Source organism: Lissotriton helveticus, chromosome 9, assembly GCF_964261635.1.
Source record: "Lissotriton helveticus chromosome 9, aLisHel1.1, whole genome shotgun sequence".
NCBI lineage: Eukaryota > Metazoa > Chordata > Amphibia > Caudata > Salamandridae > Lissotriton > Lissotriton helveticus.
The window spans coordinates 138,233,159-138,257,276 of NC_136070.1; the positions used below are offsets into that span (position 1 = coordinate 138,233,159).

The 24,118-nt window shown below is 45.4% G+C and overlaps 1 protein-coding gene across 2 annotated transcripts in view; it reads left to right on the forward strand.

Moving 5' to 3' along the window:
- SPTBN5 (spectrin beta, non-erythrocytic 5) overlaps positions 1-24,118 on the forward strand; it is a 2,054,098-nt gene that overhangs the window by 1,559,372 nt on the left and 470,608 nt on the right. For both annotated transcript variants that reach the window (XM_078659643.1, XM_078659644.1), the window contains exon 52: positions 22,102-22,239. In XM_078659643.1, coding sequence (XP_078515769.1) covers positions 22,102-22,239 — 138 coding nt within the window. The remainder of the gene's footprint in view (positions 1-22,101; positions 22,240-24,118) is intronic.

Genomic DNA, 24,118 nt, shown 5'->3' on the forward strand with positions numbered 1-24,118 from the left:
ACCCACTTTGAAAATAGGCAGACAATGACAAGGACATATCGTTTTCCCTCACAACGGGGCATGGTAATGAAATCTATTTGTATTCTCACAAAGGGACCCCCTGATCTCCCAATTTTCATCAGCTCAACTTCTGTTCTCTTGCCAGCGTTGAACTGTTGACATGGCAAGCACCTCTGGCAAAGGGACTCTGCTACCTTCCTGAACTTCTTGTTGTACCAAGTCTGTTGAAATACCAGAACCATGGCATCCCTACCAATGTGTGATCCTTCATGTATCAGTCTGGCCATTGGGGCAAGTAGTTGTCTGGGTAACACAGCCATACCATTCGGGCCCACAATGACACCATCCTCACGTCTCGGTCTACAACCTTCTTCCTTCCACTTCTCTTTCTCCTCCCAGGGCGTCACATGCTGCCATTCTCTCACTTCATCCCATGTAGGCACTTCTTCAAACATCCTAAGTTGGCAGCTGCTTCCAGTCCCACCCCGCTTCGGATTTATTCGCATCTGCTCCATGGCGCATTGTTTTGCCACTCGATCAGCAAAATCGTTTCCCAAAGATACAGGGTCAAGGCCTTTCTTATGAGCAATACACTTGACCACTGCCAATTCCTTTGGTAACTGGATTGCCTCTAAAAGGTCTTGAACCACTTTTCCATTTCGAATGGGGGTACCTGATGAAGTCAGGAATTCTCTTTGTAGCCATAACTGGCCAAAGTCATGCACCACCCCATAACAGTACTGGCTGTCAGTATACACTGTTATTCTTTTGTCTTTTCCCAATTTGCAAGCTCTAATCAGAGCGATCAATTCGGCTACTTGTGCAGACTTTACTCCAAATAAATAGGACGCTTCTTCAATTTTCGTTAACGTTACCACAGCATAGGCAGCACTTAGGCCCCCTAGTTCATGCCTCAGGCACGAACCGTCCACAAACCATTCCTCGTCGTGTACAGGCAAAGGAGTTTCTTTAATGTCTGGGCGAGGTTTAGTACTGAACTCTGTCAGATCAATACAGTCATGCTCATCATTTCCCTTATCTTCCATTACCATTGATTCAGGGAGTAGAGTGGCGGGGTTTAAAATATTGCATCTGGTGATGACAATGTTTGCAGCACCCATGAGAATCCTCTCATATTTAGTCAGCCGACTAGGGGTGAGATACTGAGTTTTGGTTCGGGTCAATAGAATCACAACTGCATGTGGAACATACACAGTTACAGGATGTCCCATGATAATGGACTCACTCTGTTCTAAACTGGTGCATGTTGCAGCCACTGCTTTCAGACATCCAGGTAATCCAGCAGCCACTGGATCCAATGTGGCAGAGAAATATGCCACAGGCCTTCTGGTCGTGTCATGTTCCTGAGTCAGGACTGACAATGCACAATTGTCACGAGTGTCACAGAATAGGCCAAACTCCTTGGAGTAATCAGGCATCCCTAGAGCAGGAGCTGTACACAGACAATTTCGTAATTTTGTGAAAGCTGTTAGGCTCTCGTCATTCCATTCCACTGGGTCTTTCGCTCCTTTCTTTGTCATTTGAATCAAGGGCTTTGCAAGGACTGCGAATCCCACAATCCATTGCCTGCAGTAACCTACAACTCCGAGGAACATTCTGATTTCTTTCTGAGTACGGGGTAACTGCATATTTTGAATTATTCTGACCCTCTCTGAGGTAACTTTTCTGATACCTTTTTCTATCTGGTGTCCCAAATATTTTACTGATTTTGAACAGAACTGTAATTTCTCAGGGGCCACTTTATGTCCCTTTTCACTCAGGTGATTTAGTAGGGCAATGGTGTCAACCACGCAGTCCCTATGACTTTTAGACGCCACCAATAGGTCGTCAATGTACTGGACCAAAACGGATTTTTCAGGTAAGACTAAAGTTTCAAGACATTTTTTCAAGATCTGATTAAAGATAGAGGGGCTCTCTGTGTACCCCTGGGGGACCCTATGCCAGACATACATGTGACTGTTGAAAGCAAATGAGAAAAGAAATTTGCTGTCTGGATGCAATGGGATCGAAAAGAATGCGTGACATAGGTCTATCACAGTAAACCATTCAGCATCCCAGGGGATCTGATACAGAATTACTGCTGGGTTCGGGACAATAGGGCAGCAAGGAACCACTATCTTGTTTACCTTTCTCAGGTCCTGAACTACTCTGTACTTGCCATTAGGCTTTTTGATGCCCATAATGGGTGAGTTACACGGGCTACTCATCACTTCCTGTATTATGTTTGCTTCTAGCAATTTCTGTATTTCAATGGCTCTCACTTCAGCACTCATTCTGTAAGGCTTGGTATTGGGGTATACTGCATTCTCTCTCATGGCTATTTGTATGGGGTCTACGTTTTTCATTAATCCTACATCCTTCCCTGTAAAGTCCCACACTTCTGGCTTCACTGTCTGCTGGAGTTCTTCAGGTAAGTCCTGTATAGTCAGTCGTTTTATTTCTGAGTCAGGTCTAATTAACATTAGCTTGTAGATACCGTCTTCGTCTGGAGTTTGAATTTCGACGCCCTTTGGTGTGCAAAAGATGGTACAATTCATTTTGCACAGCAAATCACGTCCCAGTAAGTTTACCGGACTGGTATCACAGACAACAAATCTGTGCATTTGTTTGAAATTTCCAATTGAGATCTCCATGGGCTCGGTAACAGGTGTACTAATCAATTGATTAGATACACCCAGTACTTGGATGGCTTCTCCCGAGAGGGGTAGATTTGGAACGTCCACTGTTCTTACAGTAGAACGGGTAGCACCAGTGTCCAACAGAAAGGTGACATCATTTCCATCAACCTTTCCTTCAATGTATGGTCCCGACTGGTCTACCGGCAAGGAGGCGCCAAGTACGCACTCCTCGTCCTCCCCTCTCAGGCCCCGTCAGTACTGGTCGTCACAGAAGAAAGTGTCGTTCAACAAATACTGCGAAGTTGCTGCATTTCTATTTTCATTCCCTCCCCAGATTTCTACGTCATCACCCTGTGGTGATTTTCCCTTAAAAATAGGTTTTGGCGCTCTGGGCACTTGGATCGTTTTTACCTGCTGCTGGGTCTTTCTTTGTTTTTCATTCTGCGTCTGTGGAATTAAATCAGGTGTTTGGGCATTATCATCTTGTAAATAGGGACACTCGTCTCTCCAGTGTCCAATTTCCCCGCACTGATGGCAAGGAAATTTCTTCTTAGCTTCCTCTCTACTCATTTTCGGTCTAGGCTTTCCTCCACCCCCACCCCCAGTGCTTTGGTTCGGGGTAATTTTGTTCATCTTGTTTAACTGCTTTTCCTGTTGTTCTGCGAGCTTTACTTGAGCCCACATAACCTTCTCCTTGAGAGCCTTTTTCTTTTCTGCCATCTCGTCCTCACAGTACTTTGCGTACCGTAGGACCTCATCTATCTTTTTAGTATGCCAACAGATTTTATTATCCTTTATCCATTGACAGATTTCGGGCCTTAAACCGTTTACAAACCTGTAAATGAAGTGGGTCATGTCCTTCATCTCGATGTTATCTATACCACTGTATGTTTTGAACACCTGCAACAGCCTTTCATAAAAGGAATGCACTGTCTCGTCTCTTTCTTGCGTGGTTCTATCTATCTTGGTCCAATCAGTTTCCTTTGCGGGCACTTTTAGTTTCAGATGCTGAATTACCTGATCATATTTTCTCATTACTTCCTTCGATGGTTCTCCTGTTTTTTCATCTCTCGTGTATTCCTCACTAGGCCACGCTATGGCTATTTTACACTCGGTCCATAGATCTACAGGGACCACTATGTCGAAGAACCCATCCAGGTCCTTCCACAGGCATTTTTGCACTTTTACAAATCTTTCTACCTGCCTATACCAATCCACGGGCTTCTCGCGTAATTTTGGAAAATCATTAGTAAAGGATACAATATCCTGTCTGGACCATGGAACGTGTACATATTTTCCACCTGGTACTTCGCGCATAGGGCATAGCTGTTCTGGTTTGTCAGCTTCTTTTAGGACAAATTCGGGAGTTGCCTGCCTAGACCTGGCCTCATCCTTTTTCTTGGCCCATCTGGCTTTCCATCTTTCCACATCTCCCCATTTTTGTAAAACTGTCAATAGTTCTTTGACCTGTGCTTTCTTCCCTGAAACATTCAAGTTTTCCAAATCCTTGTCTGAGAAATCTGCTCTGTATGGTTTCTGCAGAGGTTTCGATTTTGAAATATCTATTCCCATGCTAGCAGCAGTGTCTGTCAGCTTTTCATGAAGTACGCGGGTATTTCGGGTAAGACTCTTGCAGATAAACAGCATTTCGTCTTCGAAGTAGGTATTTAATCTGTCTAATCCTACGTTTCTTTATTTCGGCCGAGTGGCCATAAAAGACACACATATGTACATACATGAAACAAAGAAACGTAGCAGTATGCATCCATCAGTGCAATTAAAACAACAAATTCTAAAATACGGTACAGAATTAATTTCACCAATCATATAAAAGCATCATTCATTTAGCAGCAAAGTTCAGTCTTTAGAATTAGTCCAACTTATAGCGTCTGTCCCAATTTCTTCCGGACAATGTACACAGAATGAAGGAACCTACTAATGCTGAATACGATGCACTGTGCAGTATTAGTTTTTAATATCCTGTATGCTGTTAAACAGGATCTGGTTCCTAAAAGTTCACACATGGGTTTAAGCCATCTTTTTCGAGCTTTCAAATACGCTTTGCATATAAACAACATGTGGACCTCATTCTCCTTGCACAACTCTGAACACATAGGACATCTCTCAGTTATATTATTCAGACAATCCGGCTTATTCTTTGACCAACGCTCAATGTTGGAATTCAGCATGAGATTCCCATACCTAAATTTCAAGAAGAGAGTCTTGGCAACAGGGGGCTCTATTTCGTCCAGGAAGAGTTCAAAACAGGGTTCGTTTTTAAAAGACAAAAAGTTTTGAGATAAAGTGCCAATTCTACTTTCGTGTGCATGCCTGTTATTCATAACGGACCAGTAGGTCCTACGTTTCCTGCCATCAATTCCTCTATTTCTATTCTCAGCTTGTAGAGATCTAAAGGTTTCGTTGGGGACGCTTGTTTTTCAAATTCTTGACTATCTTTCGATTTCTTCAGGAGTCACCAATGTGACACTCTTAGTACCTGAGGTCGATTCCATTTGAATTTCCCTCGCATTAAAAGGATTATGTCTTTTCTGTATCCTTTTTCCGGCATTTCTAACGGGCAGATCTAGCAGCGAGCCCTCCGACTCGCACTCACTTGTCTGGTCATCTACAATTAAGGGTTCTGGTCTGGTCGGTGCAATGACAGGAGTAATTACTGGAGTTTTCGGAGTCCCTTGACGGTCCCCGTACAACGGAACCACTGGTCCGATAGTCACTGGGATCGTTAAGGCTTCAGGACTTGTATTTAGCTGTGACATTTTCTGTATTATTTCAGCTCTCTGCTTTGCTAGCGCTTCTCGCTCTTTCTCTTCTAATAACCTGTCCAAAGATTTGTCATGTAACACCTGCGGGGTTAGAGTGGGAGCATAACTCGGGCAGTGGGATGTGTTTCACTCGGTCCTCCGCCATAATTAGGTTTTTGAAACAAACTTCCTGTGCCTAGAATTCTCGGATCTTCCTCATCCTGTGGCTGTAATAACGGCATTCCTGAACCCAAGGACCTCACCTCACCTCCATAGGGGGGACGAGAACAAAAATCTCCTTCACGTGAATATCCCATCTCCCCACCAACGGGTCTCCTGGGGTAAATACTTCTGGTTTCTACGGGTCCTAGACTCTCAGTATAAGGAGGAATTAGATAACCCCCTCCTACACTTGCGGACCTGACCTCTTCCCTTTGTAGAGGTCTCCGGGGAATATCCCCTGCACTTGAAGGTCGGTGTCCTTCATTATAAGGAGGCGGACTTCTCATGCATATGTCATCTAACAATTCGTCATCTGATTCTCCGAGGGGCCCCCAGTGTTTGGATTTCTCTGTCCTTTTCCCCCCCCAGGAGGATCTTCTGCTGGCATCATGGGAAACAGTCCCTCAACAATCATACTCTGCCTCCATTGTTTCATCTTTTGGGCTCGGGCTTCTTGCTTCAGTTTTGGATAACATTTTGTCAATCCTTTATCCAATCGGGGCTTGTCCCTTTCAAAAGCCTCAATCTCCCATTCCTCTAGTGCTTCATACTGCGTTAACCTAGGTCTGGGATGCAAATCATTCATTCGGGTTCTCAAATTAAATAGAATCCTGCTGTTAAATGTTCCGTCTAACGGAAACGCCAATACTCCGTCATCTTTCGTGTATTCCGCCCAATTTTCCAACCATACACAGGTATTATACCCTTTATCGAACATCATGAAAGATGCGGGAGTATTTGGTGGTGGAATTACAACACCTTCTCTAGTTTTAATCTGCTTATCTTTCTTGAAATAATTCTTTACTTTATTTACAAGGGACAACTTTCGTTTGTTTCCGTACATAATGTCGTGCTTTATGCCTTTAAACTGATCTCTCTGAAATCCCAAATCTCTCGGATCGGGTCTAGTATGCGGTCTGTACGAATGCCACATACGATTCCTACGCTTAACTTTGTTTACAAAATTACTTCCAATCAGAAGTCGTCTTGTAATTCCGTTCGACCAATGAGGTGCACGAGTTCAAATAATTTCGGCCAATGGGTGCGCGGCCCCTTCGTGAGACAGTTCCCACGCTCCGGCGCTCACCCCTCCTTTATAATTCCAGCTCCGCCACCAGCCCGCTGTGTCTACCAATCCCAGCGCGGCACGGAGTGACGTCAGAGCGGCTTCGCGACTGACTCCCTCCTTCACAAGGTAACAGAAACTTTCTTAGTTTCTAAAGTGCTCAGTGCTTGGTTATTTAACAACAATTACACATTCGCCACCGTGCTCAAGTGTCTAGATAGAAAGAAATTTTTCACTGCAAGTAAACTACTTCCATTTACTTTTCACTCACTACGGATAGATCTTCTCTGCCTACCCTTCACTCTAGCATCGGAGAACCTGTTACTCCCCTAGACTCATCCACTTTACCGGGATATATCCGAGACTAAGGTTTCCCTAGCGAACCCCTTTGCTTTCACTCGAGCTCCGATGAACCTGCTACTCTTCCGATGCGACCCTCACTAGGTTATGCCACAGTAGGAATTTTGCCAACGAACCTCGTTACTAACATTTATTCAAACATGCATTCGGAAAAAACCCTAGTTAGTGCTTCCAGTTCTGCCTAACCTGCACCAACTTTCCTTGGGCCAGTGACCTCAAAGCAAGTGGATTCTATTCACCACTCGCTATTCAATTCCCCGGGGATTCCTAACAACATATAACAATTACGAACGAATGGGTTAATACATATATCAATATAACAATAAGAAAAACAGTTTAAAACATTTCATAATTTTTCAAAGCAAACCTTTCAAGTGACTGATCAGATCTCCTGAAGTGCCTGCTCTTATAGCAGCATCAATACTAGCAGCTTCCGACTTAGCTAGACTAACTAGTCCTGCCTAACTTTTAACTATCCCCTAACCATAACTCTGCTACCAGAAAATTACTGCTAGAGATCGCGGGTCACCCGACCAATAATTTCGCCACTTCCGGTTTCGGGCCCATATATTTCAAATGACCAGATACATTGATCGGATGACGTCACAATCTACTACCAATAATTGTGGGATTCCTTTCGATTATTTCTAGTGTACCCGACTTACCATCCACTGTTACGGGTACCTATGACCACAATGGATCAGGGAGCTAGCTGTAAAAGGAAAGGCAGCAAATAATATACACTTCAATAAATGACTTTACTTTCATAAAATGACCACGGACAACTAGAAGTTTTATAAAGTTTATCTAAAGTTCAATCAGTGTGAAAATCCAACTTACATTGAGCAGATAGTCAGTAAGCAAAAACATTTGGTTTCAAGAGAAATGCGACTGGGAACCTGCTAAGCTAGTAAACTAATCATGACAGAGTGAACACGGGAGATGAAGAAATAACTAGGGCAAGTATCATTTATGCTAGGAATTGGGAAAACTTTAGAAATCTAAACAATTCGGTTAACATAAATAGGACACGCTATAACTTCAGAAAATCTCTTCATTCAGTTTAGTGAGAAATTTTATAGAACACATCAAACAAGTTATAAACTGCAAATAGGAAAAATGATTTGTAAAAGGAAGGGTAACATAGGAACATGCTATGAAAATAAATGCATACGTTTCATGAGATGCAATGAGTTGCGAAAGCATGGAAAAACTTATCATATGCAAAGGTATGTCTTTATTGAAGCAAAGAGAAAAATAGAAAGGTGCAGTTTCAAGAGATTTAGAGCGATATTTACCTAGACTGGTGTGAAAAACCAAACCCTGGCCACGGGTCAGTTAAGGACAGGAAACCCTCAAGGAAGGATACCCCTCAATGGACAGCAGGTGCAGAATGGACACCCAGGACAGGACAGGAAACCCTCAGATTAGGATCAGGACAGGACCACCAGGACACGACCAGCACCCGCAGTTTGGAAGCAACGCCTGCGCTCCACCCTCTCTGCAGCTATCAGTCAGGACCCGATTGGGTCAGCGAACTCCCAGCAAAGTGCTCCGCCAGCACCTTTAGGGTTTAGTAAAACCTTAGTCTATGGTCAATTTCGGACAGAGTGCTCCGCAGCGCTCTGTATCTTCAAGTCACCTATTGAGTGCGTTGGGTCAGTGACAGGTCAGCTATTCAGACAAGTCGGACAACTTCCCTAGGTGAACCTAGGCTAGATATACTGTTTTGGGACAGGGTACCACCCCCCAAATATTGCAAAGTGTCAGAATCCCCAATTGCGATTGGTCCTAAGGTAGGATTTGGTTAACACACCAATCAGAACAGGCTATTACAAGCCCTACTTAGCATCCTAGAGTGCCGCCTAGCAAGATTGGGGTTCCCACGAGAAGTCGCAGAGAATACAATGGAAAGAATACAATTTGATACAATAGAATACAATCATGATGCTCTTGCTGGGTGAAGGTGCACGTTCCCATGCTGGCTCTGGCATCAACCTTCTTTGGCTTGGTTTCAATGCCACCACACCATCGAGTGATTCTGCGCAGAAATACCCTCCAAGATGGACTCCCCAGCCCCATCACCCCTCAGTGTCGAGGATACATGAAAAGTAAGCGAAAACAAATTAATACATAGAAATAAATGAATGTATTACATGTTATAAGTTCGTACTTTAGTTTCATCATTATAAAAATATACTATGCATTAGTGAATAAGTGCAACGAATAACATCACAGGAGCAGCAGCACAAAGCTTCAGCACGTTATTGCTATTACGCATGCGCGCCTTTTCCCTCTCGAATTCTGACTGCGTCATGTCAGCTGACTATGCCTTACGCATGCGCAGAAACGAAAAGCCAAGCAGCGGCCATTTTAGGGACAAGGATTAATCGTATTAGTAGAACACATAGGCAAGCGTCTCTATGATACCCACGCACATTAAAAATACATAAAATTAGTAAAACAAACAATTTGATACGGGATTATAATAGATTTTCGAGGTTTTTGACTCGAGCAAGTCGCGATGCGAAATCTTGCTCTATCACTTTCACCATAATTTTGATCACTTAACTTCTATATCCTCCTACGAACATTCTATAAAGTGGAAGTGTATTTTTCATTTACAATAATATATACTACAGATCAACACATCCAACATTTTTAGCTATTTTTTCTCTTTTCTCAATAGAAAAGCTTGTAATTTAAAAACAAAAGCCATCTAATTCGGGCACTTTTACTGGCCTAAATGTACATGTAAGCCCTCGTCTGTATTTAATCCAGACGGGATTCTAGTATTGAATAGCATATTGTATTTTGATTCTAGCTGCCACAACTTTCTTTCTTTGTTTCCCCCTCTTCTCATTTTTGGAACCTGGTCCACCACATAAAAAATTAGATCCTCCAGTCTGCCTCTATGAAATTCATTGATATGGCGGGCGACAGGGTAGGTGCTCCCTACGTATACCTTTGGGCAGGAGCACTGCAAAATGTACACAACATGGTCACTGCGACAATTCAAAAAGCATCTAATTTTCCACGGTTTAGTCATCAAAGGAGATAAAACAGTCCTAGTGTTTTTACCAATTGTGCACGCTTTACATTTTTGACATTTGTAAAAGCCTGGATTTGACTTCAGCCAACTTTCAGATTTTGGCATTCCCGGACTGCTGTCAACAAGTTCTTGTCTCATGGATTTCGCCCTTTTGAACATTACCTGTGGTTTGCGCTTTACAATTGTACTCAGCAATGGGTCACTCCTAATCAGGTGCCAGTGCCTACTCACACAGTCTCTCTCCCTTGTGTGGTAGGCACTGTACCTCATGATTAGTCTTATTTCCTCATTATCTTTCTTTTTTATTTCTTCCTTCCTCTCTTTGGGTTTAAGGGGTTCAATTCTCTCAATACTTCCAACCCTTTTCAATGCTTGATCTAGAACATTACTCTTATAGCCCCTGGCCTCAAACATTCTGGTGAGATTAGTTTGAGCCTCCTCCAATGCTAGTCTCTCACTACAATTCCATTTCATCCGGAGATGCTCAGCATTTTCCATCTATGCTGTTTCCTCTTCTTTTTTCATCTTGTCGGTTTTCATGCATCCTGTTTGGAACTGTAATTTCCTACAAAAGAGGCAGTGTCAGAGGCGGAACCGAAATCCAATGGAACATATCACAAGTAAAGACAATTGTGCAATAACATCATCAACTCATAACTATGCTGAGAAAGCACATGAATGGATTACTTACAGTCATACGGGGAGGGTCCACTTCTCTGAAGTCATTGGGAGGGAAAATCCTTGCCTCTGTGTCCTTAATAGAATTGAATCTTACCAGCACGAAGGCTAGGCAAATTTTCATTCTATAGCAGGACCGGAGGCTTCGTATTATGCCAATTCCAAGCTTGTCAACAACTAGCCTCGCCACCTCCAGTATCGACTTGAAAATAAAACCTCTGAGCACCAATCGGCCGCACGCATCAGATCCTCCAATCACGCCCCTAGGGCAAAAGCTTTAGAGGCCATCACATTTCTCGTTGAATGAGCACCAAACTGCTTAGTATCAATCCCCGCCTCCTGCATTACCCAAAGCACCCATCTGGCGATGGTCGGGATGAGACTCCCTTGTACGGCTTGCGTAACGCAAAGAGCAGTTGCCTCTCACCCGGAGAGCGAGATTCATCATTTATTTCTTCATAGGCACGGAGGCACTGCACTACACACAGTTTAGGGGAGTCTGGAAAAGCTGAATATGAAATAACTCTTGTGTTAGACTTAGTTCTTCTACTTACTGTGAAGGATACCCCTTCCGGTGAAAAGACTCTCGCAGAAATATCCAAGGCTCATACGTCCGAGACACGACTGCAGGACACCAGACATAACAACATTGCCAACTTGGCTGTCACTTCTTTACGAGAGAGAAACCTATTCGGTTGCCAAGACAGAAAAAGGTTCAAAACTCTGTTCACGTCCCAGAGGTCAGAATATCGCAGTTCCGGGGGAAGCGAAAGGCGAATCCCCCTAAGGAGCCGACACACCAAGACACACCAAGGGATGTTCGCCGACCGGGATCCCTGTACCACCATGTGACCAGGAGAGACCGCTGAACGGAAGGTGTTAATTGACCGATAGGCCAGACCATCCTCTTCCAAAGCCGCCAAAAAATTAAGGACATGGACTACATCCGCCCCCACGGGATCAACACCCCGTAGCACACACCAACAACGCCATTGGTGCCAGGCTGATGTATATTTCCTGGTTGTGCTATCTGCCCATGACTTGGAGAGCAAGTTCTCAGCCTTTCCCAAAAGGCCTGGTAGCGGCAAGCGATGACGGAGATCCTCCAGGCCATCAACCTCAGCGTTCCTTCCTGGACTAGTCGATGGGGAACGAGGTTGGGATGAGAAGAATGTGAGGAGAGTGGGGGAGTTGGATTGGAAAATCCCAAGAAAGTTCCAGTAGAACCAGAAACCAAACTTGAGACCTCCACCATGGTGTGATCAAGACTACCCCCGTCTGCTGGCGTTGCAGCAGTGCTGACACTCGCGTGATCATGGAAAACGGGGGGGGGGGGAGGGGTAATGCATAACCCTGCTCCCCCAGCCAGTCCTCGAGGAAAGCATCCGTCGTTTCCGCCAAAAGATCCGGGTGCCAGGTGAAAAACCTCGGTAGTTGATGGTCCAGACGCGACACAAACAAATCTACAGAGAAGGGGCCCCACTTTCCCGTCAGTAGGGAAAAACCCTGAGGATCCAGCTTCCACACACTGGCACCTAGTAGGTGACAGGAGTGCCAATCGGCCACCTAGTTCTCCTGTCCCGGTAGGTACTCTGCTGTTACTGAAACCTGGTTGTCCAGGCAAAAGTGCCAAAAATCCCTGGTTATATCCGCCAGCATCTTGGATCTGATACCCCCCAGGTGGTTTATGTATCGGACCGCCGAGACATTGTCCATCCTGAGGAGGACACACGACTGCACTCTGTCCTTTGTCCAGCATTGAACTGCAAATGAACCCGGTAGTAACTCCAAGCAGTTGATGTGCAACGACTGCTCGTCAGTGGACCAGGCCCCACCTGTGGAAAACTCTCTGCACCTGGCCCCCCACCCGGAGCGACTGGCGTCTGACTCTGACTCGATAACTATATCTGGGGCTGAACTGAATATCGCACGGCCATTCCAGGCCTCCATGTGCATGAGCCACCATTGCATTTCGTCCCTCACTTCGTCCGACAGCGGAATCAACTGTGAGTACGTCAAGCCCTGTCTGAGGTGATATGCCGTCAGGGGCTGCGTGGCTGCGTGGCTCGATAATGTAAGGGCCCGGGAAATATGGCCTGAATTGGTGAGGAAAGAAGACCGACCAAGCACGCCAACTGTCGTAAAGAGATCTTCGGCTTCGCCAAGGTCTGACGTAGTTTGTGTCTGATCTTTGCCATTTCCCTGATGGGAAGACTCAGAGGGGAAGACACAGAGTCGATATTGAAACCCAAAAAGGTTGCACATTGGACGGGGACCAACAGGGACTTCTCCTCGGTTATAACGAACCCCAATCCTTTAAGGAGGTTGACCGCGGTTTGCAATTGGGAAGACAGACGCTTGGGGCACTGGTCCAGGAACAACATGTCGTCCAAGTAGACGATCATCCGCACTCCCTGCGCTCACAGGAACTCCACTACCGGTTGAAGGACCTTTTTGAAGCACCACGGAGTGGATGATAGACCAAAAGGGAGTGTGGTGAACTTGTAAATCTGACCTTCCCACCTGAACTACAAAAAACGCAGAAGAGGGGGAAAAATAGGCACCGTCAGGTATGGATCCTTCAGGTCGAGCCTGACCATCCAATCGAGCGGACGCAACACATCCCGAAGGAGGTGTATTCCCTCCATTTTGAAGTGGCGGTACACCAGCCACTCGTTGAATTCCTTTAAATTTATGACCGGGCGTCTGCCTCCGTCGACATTAACGACTAAAAATAGATTGCTGAGAAACCCACGTGGATGCTCTAGCGAGCGACAGATTGCCCTTTTTTGGAGGGGGGCGAACACCTCGTCGCGCCCCAACCCGCAACGCACTGCAAGAAAGTAATAGGGTGGGGGCAATATAGCTGACATGTACGGCTATGAAACTCCAACTGGAAGCCCTGGACTGTATGTAGCACCCAAGAATCGCTTGTGAGGGAAACCCAGGCTGGGAAGAAATGCGCCAAGTGCCCCCCCAGCTGCAAGCTAGCTGATGGCAGCACACTCACCTCATCCAGCATGCTGCTGCTGGCCTCTGTGGCTTCCACGACCACGGAACTTCTGCCCTCTCGTCGGATAGAAATTATTGAAACGGGCATTAACCTGGAATTGCCCGCGACCGAGCCTTGCCCCGATTGGAGCTGTTGAAGCGGCCGTACGAGCGGCCCCTGCCACGTCCGGCCATCTCGAAAACCCGAGGGGTAAATACTTTCCTCATTTGGATTGCGCCCTGTCAAGGGAGGTGAAAGTTCCCACAAACTTCCCCAACTCCTTGATGAAGCAGTCGCCAAACAGCCCCCCTGAGCTACAGCACCGGCCTTCGAGGAGGCGAGGTCACCCAACTTGGGGTCTATCTTAAGAAGGAGTGACCTACGTCTCTCTGTGGAGAGCGCGCAGTTCGTGTTCCCAATGAACACTATTGCACATTGCGCCAAATTGGAGAGAACCTCCGGGAAGATTAGGGCCCCTGACACCTTGGCCTCCTCAGCCATGTCGAATATCTTGGTGACAGGTCCTACCACATCCATCAGTTTGTCTTGACAGGTGTGCCAAGAATGGTCGATACCCGTCTTGGGGTCCCTAATAAACGTTGCTATCTTCAGGTTGATGTCAGGGGTCAACGCCACCTTCCCTTCCGAGGTGGGGCGAAGACATTCAGCCCGGAGGCGGCTGCGAGTGTCTTTATCCATGGGCTTATGCAGACGACTTGCTACATAGTGGCCACCTTGTCCCCAGGAACCCAGTCTGAAGACCTTGGACGGACAATATCATCCGGGTCCAACATGTCTGAGGACCCCGCTGGGGCAGAGGCCGGGAGCCAGGACCTAGAGGATTATGCCTCCTCAGGGGGGTCCCGATCGTGAAGGGGATCAGAAGAGGCGATCCGCGGGGTAGTTGGAATACCCTCAGCAGGGGGCAACTGGGCCGGTTGAGGGGCCTCCTGTGCCAAAAGGGCACTTTTTAAGCACGCAAACGCATCAGTATCAACCCCTTCAGTGCAGGGCTCCTTCTAGGAGGAAAAGAGGGAGGGAGTACAGGGGTGGGAGCAGGAGTAGGGATAAGGGCGGCCAACTTTGAGTAAGCTTCATCCAAACTCGCTGACAGGCGCTGCTCAAAGGGCACCATGGCCTAATCTAAAGCCTTATAGATTGAATCATCCACTGCCTGATAAAAATCATCATCACAGGGGATGTAGTTTAGAGGGTCCTCCTCCTGGTACTGGTCTTGCCCTCCCTGCATGCTGAGGTAAATTAGGCTCTGCGGGGACTCAGAAGCTTCAGGCAGCGCGCACACTAATAAAAGCCCTGAAAGGCACCACATTTGGAGCTGGGAGGTAGCCCAGGTGCATGTGGGTGACCAAAGGTGCACGATAGGTGGGCAGAGCCCTGGGGAAACTCCATCCCTTTCTGGTTACAGGGTAAGCCACCTGGGACCGTGTCCCACAGCACCACAGCAAATTAGCACTTACTACAGACCCAAAGAGGGCGTTCAGGAGAAAAAACGGGCAAACGCGACCCCTAAGGGTGTCACACCGGGGGGCAAGAGGCAGGTAATTCCCTGAGGGCAGCGCTCGTCGGAAAACTCAGTGACTGGAGTTTTGAAAATCGCGCTGCCCAGAGAGAGGGACGTAATGTAATGTAATGTAATGAGGTGCGTATACAGTGCTCTATCACCCGACGGGTATCCTGGCGCTTAAAAGGAGAGTCCCCACCAGAAGTTAATAGGGGCCAGCCAAGGTGTGATACAGAAAGGGAGAAAAAAGACTTATGCCCCCTAGCGGTGGGAGGACCACACCGCGTCAGGCTCTGGGCGAAAATCGTGTTAGGCACGCCCTAAGCGTCCTGCGATTATAAGGGAATCTGCAAGAAGACAGAAAACAGAAGCGCTACCAACAAACACTCGTAATACACAATAAACCCCCAGAATCCAGGAGATAAAGAAAAAACGACTTATCTTGCTGCTGAGCAGTGAAGAAAGAGGCAGAGAAAACAGCGTAGATGGACTATGGTGGCTGGTCGGAGTGCGGACACAGAGAAAGGACTCCTGAGACTTTTGTTTTCCCAAGTGTTCATGGGAAATGTAGTTTGGTGATGTTTTTTGAGTTGCAACTGTAAAAAAACAAATAAAAACGAAGGAAGAAGGCATAATCTGAAGCCTCCGGTCCGGCCATAGAATTTATGCTGCACAATGCAGGTGAAAAAAGCAAATGTATCTTTGATTCAATACACTGCTAAGATATGGACAATGCACAGAAAAACATAATCTAGAAGGGTGGCTCAGGCATTGGAGATATATAATGTAAAGGCCCTGGGGGCGGTTTTATATGGTGCAGAGCTGTGGGTCTATTCACATACTGAGAGCCTTTCCATAGTGGAGCAAAGGTTTATGAGAACCCTATTGAATCTAACTGTAAGTACACCGTTGATTCCCCCTATATTTAGACATGGCTCAATAGAAAATTGCCCACAAGATTGAGTGCAAAATGTTGACCTATTGGTACAGGCTATGGACAACACCTACCCTTGATTCCTATATGGAGGGAATCAAAGATCTTTTGGTCCCACAGTACGGACAGAAACTACAGTGGCTCTGTGCTATTAAGGCCCTACTTTACAGATTGAATTTGGATAAATATTGGACCTCACCAGAGAGTATGTGCTTCATTGGCAAGGCTAGTATAAATGGATTATTCTGGGAGAATGTGGCAATTGACATAGTTAGACAGTCCAAGGGCTCTGTAGCTGTGTCTTTCACCGACCAGAAACCAATGGCCTTCTATGAAAACACTATCGATGAAATTGTCCCTCCACTAGCAAGGAAACTCTATCTCCAATGTATGTATGGAACTTTACCTGTTAAATCATTCACTGGTAGATAGCACCAGGAAAATAGTTCATACAATGATCTGTGTGTAGGCTGTGAAGGATATTCTGAATCACTTATCCATGTTCTGTTTTTTTGTCCCATTTATAAGCACATACATGCAAAATGGATTGTTTCTCTGTGCAAAAATCTGGATTGTAGGGAACTTCAGGAAACGTTCAAATTATTGCAGTGTGATACTAGTTAGAATGTGGGGGCTTTCTGGCTATGTTTTTAAAGGCATTTTGGATCAAGCGTACAAAACTCACACAGTCAGCCACTGATCTCCGTTAAGAATTACATGATGTTTATGAGGTACCGTGGTGGACATAATCATTGCTGTAGATTTATTTGTGTTTTCTGTCTTTTTATACCTTTTACACGGTGGTTTGTGTCATGAATTGTTGTGGTTTTATACAGTTGTTTTAAAACATGCTAGCTGGAGCTTTTTATATACTGATATAATCTTATTAATTGATATTTATGTTTGCATTTTTATGTTTATGTGTATTGTGGCTGCCCTGTCTGTCTACACTTATATGCTCCACAGAGATCGAAATAAAGAGGTGCACCACAACAGCAGCCTGCAGCTGCAGGAAATTCTGCTGCAAAGCAATGAATCATTATTTTCCCAGTGGCGTAGCAAAACTTGAGGGGGCCAGTGCAAGGTACATAGAGGGGCCCACTCTGGATTTAAACAGGAGCTCTCAGGCCTGAGAACAATGCTGAGGGGAGCCCTTGCAGCTTGGGCCCCCCTGCAGAGCGGGGGATGTGGGGACCTGTATTACTCCACTGTTCTTTCACCTTAACTTTCCCCTGCACCAGTGGGGAGAAGTATTGCCATTCACTGGGAAGAGTGGTAGTCAATTACAAAAGACAGATAGGTCTTAAATATTGCACAGAATAGTCACTCTTTCCAATTCAAGTCCCCTCCTGCAACTGTTCCACATGCAAAAACATCCCAGTTCCAGCTAGACCTCTTGCAGGTGGAAGTCAATACCGTTATGCAAAAAGAGGAGGTCACATGTCATCAAAGGGAATCAGGAATCTCTTACCATTACTTTCTAGTAAAAAAGAAAGGACCGAAGCAAGACTTCAGACCCATCTAAGATCTTAGAGTACATTACGAGTGAATACGCCCAGAGAAATTCAGAATGCTGTGTCTGCACCAAATCTACCCACAGTTGCATCAAGTGGATTGGATGTTTTCGATAGACCTGCAAGATGCATATTTCAACAAAACATTTAAAATTCTTATGTTCCAAAGTGGGATCTCAGCCCTATTAATACAAGGTACTCCCATTCAGCCTCAAATCAGCCCCACGAACATTTTCAAAATGTATAGCCGCGATCCCAGCATTCTTAAGGAGACAGAAAATCTTTGTGTATCCTTACCTCAAAGAGCAGCTGATGAAGAGCTTCTCTCCATCACAGACAAATTAGTATTTTGGCATTTGTGCCAAGACACTCCCAAGTCTGGGTCTTCGGATCAATTTCCAAAAATCTACATTTTGCCTAGGTCAAAAACCGCACTACCTGCGGGCCACACGGATACACACTCTGCAAGAGTGTATCTTTTGGAGGAGAGACTATCATCCATCACTCTGAAATGTCACACTCTTCTGCAGGCTCATCTTCCATCTGCAAGGCACATAGCATCTCTCTTGGGGTCAATGGCTTCTTGTATCTTCATAGTCCTGATGCAAGGTTGCATATGAGGCCTTTCAGCAATGCCTGGAAGACTAGTAATAACGTCTCTTCATCCGCTGGGAGGACAAGCTGACATTGTCACATGGTGCACGTCTGTCTCATACATGGTGGTCTCAGTGTAACAATCTGATGGTGGGGGTACCATTTAATCAGGACCCACCCAGTCAAATACTGATCACAGACGCCTCTCTCCAGGGATAGGGAGCTCATATGGGTTCCCCTCAAACTCGAGGTGTTTGGTCAGACAAGGAAAAGACTTACCACATCAACATGCTGGAACTGAGAGCAGTCCACCTTGCTCTGAAATCTTTATTTCCAGCAATCACAACCAGTTGCACCTTTGTCCAAACTGAGAACACGACAACCATACACTACCTGAACAAACTGGGAGGGACTCACTCTCGCCCTCTGTCTCTTGAGGCCCAGGCCATTTGGAATTGACTACTAGCTAGAAATCTCACAATAACGGCCATTCATCTGCCAGGCATTCAAGACATGCAAGTAGACTCTTTGAGTCGAAATACTGATTCTTTACGACGAGGTGTTGCAAGACATTTATTATCAATGGGGATATCCTCAAATAGACATGTTCACAGGCACAAATGACAGAAAATGCCAAGACTGCAGGTCCAGATACACCAAACCAGGGTTGAAGGGGAATGCCCTTTTGATAAGTTGGGCAGGGAAATTTCTATATGCATTTCCATCAACTCCTCTCATTCCAAAAGTGATTCTCAAGTTATACCGATCTCAAACCAGAATGAAGCTAATAGCCCCAGAATGTCCTTGCCAGTGGTGGTTCAGAGACCTTCTACACCTGCCAGAGAGGCTATGCCAACAGGATCTGCTATTCAAGTTTGGGGGACAGATACTGCATTCCAACCTGTCATCGCTGACCTTGACAGCATGGATGATTAATTCCTCCAATATGGACATTTAGGACTTTCCAAGGAGTGTATGGACATTCTAAGGGAGGCTAAGAGACCTTCCACAAGAAGTCATATGCACTTAAATGGAAAAGGTTTTAGTTGTGGTGTTCACAGAATGATCATGTCAAGAAAATGTAGTCATCCAAGATTTGCTACAGTTAGCTAAATCAGGACTGCAGTTCTCCTTTAGAGTACACCTTGCAGCCATTATGGCATATAGAAAATCTATATCCCTCACAAACATAATTTTACATAATTCTAGTGGTGAAGGATTTTCTCAAAGGGCTTAGAAAGGTGTTCCCTCCAGTTACGAACCTCTCTCCTCCATGGGAACGTACCGCTGTCCTTTCCAAACTGATGGGTCCTCCATTTGAGCCAATGCATAAAGCCTCTTCACAACATCTTACCTGGAAAGCGGCTTTTCTTGTGGCCATCACTTCCGCCCGTAGGGTAAGTGAAATTCAACCTCAGTGCACTGTATATCGTGTTTCCCTCCAATAGAGTGGCGATGAGAACTCATCCATGTTTTCTCCAGAAGATAGTCTCAGAGTTTCACATCAATCAGAATATCTCTCTACCTACTTTCTTTCCTAACCCCTCAAGTCCAGCTGAAAGTTCACTACATTCTCTGGATATTAAGAGAGTGTTAAAATTCTACTTGGACAAGATCAAGAGTATCAGGAAATCGGACTACCTGTTTGATGATTATGGTCCAGCGGGAACAGGTTTAGCATCTTTTAAGTCTGTTTCAAGATGGATCGTTTATTTTCTGTTCTCATACAAGCTAGCTAAAACGTTGTTACCTGCTGGACCTAGAGAACACTATACTAGGGATAAAGCCGTTACTGCAATTCTGTTAAGAAATTTACTGATTTGTGAAATTTGTAAAGCCGCTACCTGAAAGTCTGCTAATGCCTTAACTAGACATTACTGCCTGGATTCAGATGCTAAAGCAGACACTCAAGGAGGACAGGCTTCATCGAGGAATCATTTTGGGTAAGTATTTCAGCTGCTTTAGTTTCCAAGTCTGCGATTTATGGGATGGTCTTGCTATTCTATTCAATGCTAATGACTATTGATGAGAATCACCTGGAAGAGAAGGATGCAGTGCTTAATTTGTAAAATATTAAGTGCCAGGACTCTGACCACTGAAGCTCTGCCAAAACAACTACTAACTATCTCTCTTGCATGTAAATGCGACAGTTCCGAATATTTCAGGTCCCCAACGCTAAAGGAATGGCTGGGGAGGCAGGTATTAGCAAATGTAATGTATATTGTATTCCTAAACAACCGCTGTTCTGCTCATCTCTAAATTAGATGAGCAACGCCACCATGTGGTAGACTGTTCCAAGTATGGTGTTGACAATTAGGTGCCTGTGTCGAGCACTGGAAACCAATTAAGTGCTGGTGCTGAGCAGCGGAAAGCACCGGCTCAAATTAAGCACTGGACGGATGCATTGCTTACCTGTAATCCTAGTTCTAGTTTCCATTTCCTATTTCCAGGGAAATCCTCATCAAAGTGATAAGCAACCCGACCCACCTCCCCGTACCGAAGCTATCGTAGCTCTCAAAATGTTCTATATGCAGGATTCCTTAGTTTTCCAGAACAATTATCTGACCCAGCTGTCACCTGTGGGGCATGATGGGATAAAGGGGGTAGTGTGAAGTTCTTAAAGGCACATTGGCAGGTTTATATTTGATCTATTAAAGGCGGCCTATTGGTTAACAATATCTCATATTCCCTTTCCTTTTGCTTTTAAATAAAGGTTTGCGGAAGGCTTCTTATGGTCAAGTTTTTCATTATAATCATGAACTGTAGCAATTTATGTGGTTTTAAAAGAAAAGTAAATGTAAACTGCCATTTTTTAACCTATTCTATAGGCTGCATATATGTATATATATATATATATATATATATATATATATATATATATATATATATATAGATAGATAGATAGATAGATAGATAGATAGATAGATAGATAGATAGATAGATAGATAGATAGATAGATAGATAGATAGATAGATAGATAGATAGATAGATAGATAGATAGATAGATAGATAGATAGATATATATATATATATGAGTATCCTTTCCTTGGCTACCAAAACAATTAGACGCTGGCACAGATGGGCAGAGCAGTGTTGCAGTGATGGACATGGGGAACCTAGAATTGACAACTTCAGACATGGAATTACATTGGGTATTGTGGCAGTGAAAGCCACTAGAGCAAAATATGGCACTTAGACCCTGACACTCTTGTCCTTGGGAAGCTTGAACCAATGGAAACTGAGGACCTTAGTAAGACAGATACTTTGATACCATCACTGAGGGATACTGAAGCCCTTGCTCTCATGGGTAATGAATTAGAGCCACTGTAATCTATGATTTATGTTATTTATTGCAGTTTAAGCCACTGCTTCTAATACTCATTAGCAGTCAAGATGAGTTATGGTAGTTATAGGGGACATATGCTATGTAATCACTTGTGTCATAGCTGTTGAGACACTGTAATTTACTTTTGGGCACTCAGGGAATTTTTGGGCATTAGCATCATCAAGTACTCCTAGATATTTGTAGTTGGTATGGGGCTAAGACACTATACTAAGAGCCTATTCACTGGGGGTGATTTATTTATGGACTTTACAAGCACTGTCACAGATAGTCACAGATACTGACAGCACTGAGGAACTGTGTGAATGGCACTGTGATCTTTGGCAGTGACAGACTCATACTTGGCAACTAAATATTTTGAACAAACACTTCATAAGCATTATTGCTGACATGTACTCACTTTCTCAATGCTTGTGCCTGCAGGAGGGCGAGAAGATGCTTGGAGATGGGCATTATGCACCAGATGTTGTGAATGCCAGACTTCGTGACATTGGAGAACTGTGGAATGAATTGCAAGGGAACTGTGGGAAGAAGAAATCAAGGCTTCAGGATGCTTACAAGGTAATGTGTGAGACCTCAATCAAGTAGAACAGTTGATCAGGTGGCGGTGCAGGAAACTCTATAGTGATAATCTGATACAGACTTCTAGCCGCAGAATCCTTACCTTAGAATTATCCCCAGGCGTCAGACCGAATCTGGATATTTTGAAGTAGTAGGTGGCGTCATTCGGCACGGACACCGCCAAGCTGAAAGTGACGTATATGGTACCTCTATGGGTGCCACCTCGGCATTCTGATGTCAGTTCGTTCCTTTTCGCACCAGATAGCACAGATCCAAGCCAGAGCTACATCCCAGTCACTTCTTAACTGACTTTTTCAATTTTATGTCAAACGCTTTGAGGAATACCTTTCTCCTGGTGTGAGAGGATCTCCCCCAAGAAACAGGCTGGTTTGAAACCATGTGATGCCTGTCACAGACAAATGTCTGTGACAGACCCCCCCACTTGGTCTTTCTATGGTGCCTTTTAGGAAGACCATGACTCAAAGGCCCACAAGGATTTCCTGCTATGCACCCAAAGGCATTGAGGGAGGCCTCCTTCAAGCTCCTCACCGCCCAACTTCGGACGACCCAGCGATGATCAAGATCCCGGTCGTGTGGAAGGGGCCGAAACCGCTATTGGAGCCGCACCTGATGGTAGTCGTCACAGTTGAAGTCGTTGTTGGGTAAGTCATACAAGAAAAAGAAATCTAAGAAGCCAAAAAGGCATTTGAATTCTCTGTGTCCATCGAAATCCTCGGGTGAGACGAAGGAGTATTGGCACTCCAGGCCCTGTACCTCTGCAGAGCCTCAACCAGTGTTGGCTCTGCGCTTCCCTGATATTCCCGGAACTGGAGCGACCCTCACCCAACTAAGAGAGTTCTATGAGGCCATGCACCTCATTTTTAAGGGTCCTGACTCCTCTGGAGCGCTTTCAGGCCCAATATGTTTGGGAGGGACCCAGACTGAATTCCCGCCAGCAGGTACACTATTGGTGCCAGTTGGGACCCTTGGATCCGATGCTGGATCCAGAGCGGCACAGCCAATGAGACTGAGACCTACTTCAGTGCCTGCTCTGGTGCCGACGCCATCAATGCCCATCAACAAAAACATTCCCATTGTCATCTTCTCTGATACGTAGCAGGACCGGCATTGCACAATGCTGGTTCTGGTGTTGTCAGGAACCATACCTTCTGGGTCAGAGTCTGGGCAATTCGTCTTTGACCGGCCCAGGACAGAAGACAAATGGGTATGGCGACCCTGATGAATATCGCCACCCATTGGATGATACAGAGGACCCCTGGTATGAGGTTCTGGCCGATGATGCCAGTGTGTTAGACACCTCACCTGACACTGGCTTAGTCTCCCCACCTACTGTGGCTACGGAGGAGGGGGGCTCTTTCGCTACAGTGATGTGTAGGGCAACTGAGGTCTTGGACCTTCAACTGCCCTGAGTGGCAGTCAAGATTAACTTCAGAGGTGCTTCAGCTGGTGACTGCCACATCTAAACCCTTGGTCCCCTCTAATGAAGCCTTCACCAACGTCCTCTTTGAAGCCTGGTCCAAGTCATGCACAGGGGCTCCTGTGCACAGGACGATTGCCCTGTTCAGAATATTGAGTAAAAAAACATCTACGTACAAAAATATTGAACTAAAAAATATGGGGGCAGATTTATGTCGGACTTGCGCCACGTTTACGCCGCCGTTGCGTGACGCAACGGTGGCGTAAACGTGGGGCATCCCTGTGACCCATTTACAACGTGACGCATCTAGGCAGATGCGTCACGTTGTAAAACCCTGCGCCACATATGGGCGTTATGGCGCAGGGTGGGCGTTCCGGGGCAGGTGCGCCTCGCAAAAGTGCCTGCGTGAAATCTACAAGATTTCACGCAGGCACTTTTAGG